At 55.8% G+C, this 5432-nt stretch overlaps 1 protein-coding gene across 1 annotated transcript; it reads right to left on the bottom strand.

Moving 5' to 3' along the window:
* Positions 1 to 886: 886 nt before the first annotated feature.
* LOC123102708 (polyol transporter 5) lies at positions 887 to 3104 on the bottom strand. The gene is made up of 3 exons (XM_044524129.1): positions 2855 to 3104; positions 2440 to 2786; positions 887 to 2347 (listed from the first exon to the last, which is right to left on the bottom strand). Exons 1-3 carry the CDS (start codon positions 3000 to 3002, stop codon positions 1376 to 1378), a joined length of 1467 nt encoding a protein of 488 aa, XP_044380064.1. The 5' UTR covers positions 3003 to 3104; the 3' UTR covers positions 887 to 1375.
* Between the last annotated feature and the right edge of the window lie 2328 nt (positions 3105 to 5432).

Below are 5432 nucleotides of genomic sequence, written 5' to 3'. Positions count from 1 at the left end.
CTGCCTAGGGCCCACCAGCCGGAGTTGAATCCGGCGGATCTCGAGTAGGGGGTCCTGAACTGGTGATGTTTGTCTAATGGTAATAGGACAAAGAGGGGACATGATGTTTACCTAGGTTCAGGCTCTCTCGAAGAGGTAAAACCCTATGTCCTGCTTCTGTTGTATTTGATTGTGGATGGGGTACAAAGTACAGGGTGATCTACCTTGAGCTTGTACATTAATGAATCTAACCCTATGGTCTCAACTCCTCGCCTTATATAGGCACCAGGGGTACCTAGGGCTACATGTAGGTCGGTTACATCAAGGGATAAACATGCCAATGATTCAAACGTGTCTTGGATGAGCCAAGTCTTAGGAGAATTCCATGTTGAGTACACCATGGAGCATGAAAAACATGGCCCACTTGTCAGTTGTTTGGGGGTCCTCGGCCCAACCCATGATTGAAGGCCGACGTGATTAGCACTCCCTAATTCAGGACATCGTCACCACCCACGTGGGGTGGCCGCGTGGCGCCCTCATGGGTACCCTCTAGCTAGGGATGGCACCCGCTACGTATGGGTACAAGTAGAGCCACCTCATACCCTTACCCGTCTAACCTGAACTTACCTATCACCCATACCCATACTCATCAGGGGTACAAGTTTTTTCCATACCCATCACCCGACAGGGCATATGGGTACCCGCGTTTACAACACATCGAATTCAACAAAAAAATAGTTGTAAAAAGCAATCTATAATCATAAATTATTAATAGGAACACATTTTAACCAAGAATGTACAAAAACATATTATAACAACAACACATTCTCATAAACAAAAAACTTATCTATAAAGCAAACCACAAAATGTTAAACAACACATAATCATAAATAACAACACATAGTCATACACTTTAAGTTCATAAAATCACGATAATTTATATAGATAATTTGATTGCACATTAGAGTTTTTACCTAGCACAATTAGGGTGGGGGGAAAGTTAATACGTTAGGATATTAAAGAAAACCCACTTGTCAACATTTAAATGGGTACATGAGGCTGGGTTATACGATTCCCTACCCGTACCCTCTACCCAATGGGTATGTTATATTCCCATTTAACAATGCCCTATGAAGAAGAAAAAACAGGATTGCCAATAATATTGTCTGTATTATCATATGTATAACAAGACCCAAACTTATGATATACCGCAAGATACCTAAAAACTCTACTAATTTATCATTATGATATACTTAGCAAAATTTGATTTTCAGGAAATCTAACGTGCAGAGTAAAAAGGACCGGAGGGAATACTTTACTCTGTGGGCCATCCTATCCGCCCTATTTCCAATCACAAGTTGACAATTATCAATGTGACCACGGGTCGGTGGATTGATCATTTTGTGCGGAAAAGCTGCTCCATGTCCTCGAGGTTCCGGCCCCTGGTCTCCGGCAGGCAGGTGTAGATGAACACGAACGAGGCAGCCGCGACGGCGGCATAAAGGTAGAATGCGCCGGCCATGGTGATGGCCCCGTAGAGCGAGATGAAGGTCATGGTGACGATGCCGCTCATCACGCGGTTCATGGCGGTGCCGAGCCCGGCGCCCTGTCCGCGCAGCCGCAGAGGGAGGATCTCCGAGCTGTACACCCATGCCATAGGCCCGAACCCGACGGAGAAGGTGCAGACGAACGCCACCACAGCGGCCACGGCCACGGCGGCCACCGCCGCGTCGTCCTTGGCGCCGGCGAAAGCAGCGAACACGGAGCCCAGGACCAGCAGGGACGCCGTCATGCCGCCGGTGCTCACCAGTAGCAGAGGGCGCCGGCCGACGCGGTCGGCGAGCGCCATGGCGATCAGGATCGAGCCCGCCTTGGCCACGCCGAAGAGGACGTTGAGGCCCAGGAGGAGGGTGTTAGAAGTGACGCCGGCCATGGCGAGCACGCGCGGGCCGTAGAGCACCACCGAGTCGATGCCCGACGCCTGCTGGAAGAACTGCAGCGCCAGAACTGTGGCCAGCACGCGCCTGACGCCGGCCTTGGTCGCCACCTCATTCCACGTGCCGCCACCGCCGTTGCTCCCGCCGGCGCCGTTGCTGCCGGCGTTGACAACCTCCTCGATCTCCAGCAGACGCTGCTCGGCCTCGGCGAGCGTGTCCGACGTCCTGTCGAGCACGGCTTTCGCCTCGTCCAGCCGGCCCTTCATCGCCAGCCACCGCGGCGACTCCGGCATGGTGAGCACGCCAGCCGCCAGAAACACGGTGGGCACAACCCCGGCCGCGAACATCAGCCGCCACGCCAGGTGCGCTGGCAACGCCGAGAAGGCGAAGTTGGAAACGTAGCTCAGCATCACCCCGGTGTTGATAAAAATCTTTACAAAAGAAAGGAACACGATTGTGAGACAACTCTTCTGAAGCATCATTACGAGTTGCGACCAGGAAGGGGAAACTCTGCAGCGCTTACCTCGGGAAGGGAGCTGAGAAGGCCGCGGGAGGAGGCCGGCGCGATCTCGGCAGCGTAGATCGGCGCGATTACGAGCGCGTAACCGACGCCGATTCCAGCGATGAAGCGCCCCACCATGAGCGCCGTGTACCCGCCGGCGAGCGTCATGATAAGCGGGCCAACGAGGAAGAAGCCGTTGGTGAGCACAATGGTGAGGCGGCGGCCGAGGCGGTCGGAGGTCCAGCCAGCGAGCAGCGCGCCGACGAGCGAGTAGATGTTGATGGCACCGGAGAGCAGCTCAATCTGCGTGTCGCTCACCCCAAGGTCTTCCGCCATGAAGATCTGCGCCCCGCTCATCACCGCCACGTCTACATGCGCATTATTATCAGCGTATGCTCCCGGTCGGAAGTAATTGCAACTGTGCAAGTGTACTCACTGTAGCCCATGAGGACGGAGGTCATGGAGGCGAGCACGGCACAGAAGAAGGGGAACCTGTTGCGGGGCGGCGGCGACGACGCGGCGCCATCGGGCTTCGAGGCGGCCAGCAGCGGAGCCTCGGAGTCCTGCCCGTGCTGCTGCTCCATGGCTATAGCTACTTGCCCGTCCTGGTTTTTCGGGGTGTCTGCCACGGAAATTTCAGTTTACTAGTCATGTAGGAATATTGATGACTGGATCTATCGACGGGCAAGTCAAGTGGCCTGAGAGTGACAGGATGTGTGCTTGTCTGGCTGGCCTTGGCTTCTTGCCACCAACCACATGCTCAATGAGAGAAATTGTGGACGGCTGTACTTTCTCGCTGCAGCGATAATTATCGCCTTATTACATCGCTCAGTAGCATAACTCAACATATGGTTATACCAAGATTCCACGTCATCTATTATCAACTTAATAATCCACCTTATGCTCGCCATAGTTTTTTTTTGCGAATACGCAAAAGTGCCTATCATTTCATTGATAGGTAGGGAGAGTACAGGGGGTGGTGGTTGTGCGTGCTCGAAGAGGAGCCGCAGAGCCTTTTTTGGGTGGGATGCTTAGCCCAACGATCTTAAAAGTAATAGATTTAGTCCGCGAGCACCAGCTCGATCCCAGGTCCTAGCCTCGTCCTGAATAGCCGCAAGCAGCCTCGAGGCGGAGGGGGAGTCGCCGTTGAACACACAACGGTTGCGGTGTTTCCAGATGCACCAAGCTGTGAGCGTAGCTAACGTGGCTAGGCCCTTGCGAAGGCCGGGAGGGGATCCGACGATGGTCGCCGTGCACCAGGGTAGGAAGTCTTCGTCTCCGGTCGGAGGGGGAGGCAGCGCGCACCCAAGCGAGTACATCGTGCCATATTTGCCAAGAGAAAGGGCAACCGGTGATGATGTGTTGCATGGTCTCCATTGCCTGGTCACAAAGGACGCAGCGGTCGTTGTGTGGTAGCCCGCGCCGAGCAAGCCTGTCGGCGGTCCAGCAACGGTCGAGGTCGGCGAGCCATGTGAAGATCTTGATTCATGGGAGGGCCCAACATTTCCACGTCAACTGCCAGAATGGGGCCGCAGTGGAGCCAGCGTATAGGGCCAGGTAGCAAACTTGGCCGAATACTTGGCATTCGCGGTCCATCTTCACATCAGACGGTCGGGTAGGCTGGAGAGGTCGATAGGCCGTAGTGTTCTCCACAGGTGCACGTAGTCGGCGATCCAGCTGTGGTTGTGGAGCGCCTCCGCCACAGTGCGCTTCCACAGGTGTCGTGGCACGAGGGAGAGGAGGGAAGGGGCGACGTCGGAGACAGCCTGGCCATTGATCCAGTGGTCCATCCAGAATCGACAAGTCCGGCCATCGCCGACGTCCCAGGAAGTGGAGGCCCTGAAGATAGCGGAGATGTCGAGGTCGCTTGGGAGATGAAGATGCGCCCAAGGTCTTGTGCGGTCCGTGCGTTGAAGCCACAGCCAGCGCACGCGCAGCGCAATGCCTTGGCAGTGGAGGTCCTGGATCCCTAGGCCGCCAAGCTCAAGAGGGCGACAGACGCGTTGCCAATTGACGGGGCCATGCCCACTCCGGGTGTCCTTTCTGCCGTGCCATAGAAACTCCCAAATGGTGCGGTTGATCTGCTAGAGCACCGGAGGGCAGAGGGCAATGGAGACCATGATATGAGATGGGACCGCGCATAGCACGTGACGGACTAGGGCAAGGCGCTCACCACGGGAGAGGAGAGTGGCACGCCATGTTGATAGCTTCTTGGACAACCTCTCGATGATGGGTTGCAGGGATGACCCCGACGACTTCTGCACGGAGAGAGGGATGCCGAGGTAGATGATGGGGAAGCCAACCACAGCATAAGAAAGCTCGCTCTCGATGCAAGCGATCTCGTCATCACCACACTGAATGGGCGTGGCCGAGCACTTCGAGAAGTTAGTGCGAAGCACGGACGCCATCCCGAAGACGCGCAGCAACTCCTGGATGACTCGTAGGTCACGGGCGGAGGGGTGACAGAACACGACGACGTCGTTGGCGTAGAGGGATATACTCGAAGCAGCATGTCGGGCAGTGAGTCGCTGTAGGAGTCCAGACCGATGGGCATGCACCAGCAGCGACTTGAGGGCATCGATGGCCATCGTGAACAGCATCGGGGAGATGGGATCTCCCTGTCACAGGCCGCAGGCGAGGGCGATCGGAGGGGCGGGGGACCCGTTGATGAGGACTCGCGTGCTGGAGGTGGATAGGAGGATGGAAATCCACTCAATCCAACATCCGCCGAAGCCCAGGTGGCATAGGACGTCGATGAGGAAGGGCCAGGAGACCGTGACAAAAGCGCGCACGATGTCGAGCTTGAGGAGCACCCTGGGTGCCCGCAAGTTGTGCAGCTAGCGAGCGGTCTGTTGGACACGCATGAAGTTGTCGTGCACACAGAGGCCGGCGATGAATGCGCTTTGGTTAGCGGACACGAGCTGTCTCAGGCGAGGAGTGAGTCGGAGCGAGAGGACTTTGGCGATGAGCTTGGCAATTAGGTGGATCAAGCTGATGGGTCGGTAGTCCGAGAG

Source organism: Triticum aestivum, chromosome 5A (genome assembly GCF_018294505.1).
Source record: "Triticum aestivum cultivar Chinese Spring chromosome 5A, IWGSC CS RefSeq v2.1, whole genome shotgun sequence".
Classification (NCBI taxonomy): domain Eukaryota; kingdom Viridiplantae; phylum Streptophyta; class Magnoliopsida; order Poales; family Poaceae; genus Triticum; species Triticum aestivum.
The sequence above is the reverse complement of the archived record's forward strand: the minus strand, read 5'-3'. Positions and strand labels throughout refer to the sequence as shown.

Excerpts from the sequence above, each read along its gene's own strand:
- LOC123102708 (XM_044524129.1), bottom strand. The coding sequence starts at position 3,002 with ATGGAGCAGCAGCACGGGCAGGACTCCGAGGCTCCGCTGCTGGCCGCC. Across the intron at positions 2,787-2,854 it reads CTCCGTCCTCATGGGCTACA|ACGTGGCGGTGATGAGCGGG; the intron begins GTGAGTACACTT and ends ATGCGCATGTAG. Across the intron at positions 2,348-2,439 it reads TTCTCAGCTCCCTTCCCGAG|ATTTTTATCAACACCGGGGT; the intron begins GTAAGCGCTGCA and ends TCTTTTGTAAAG.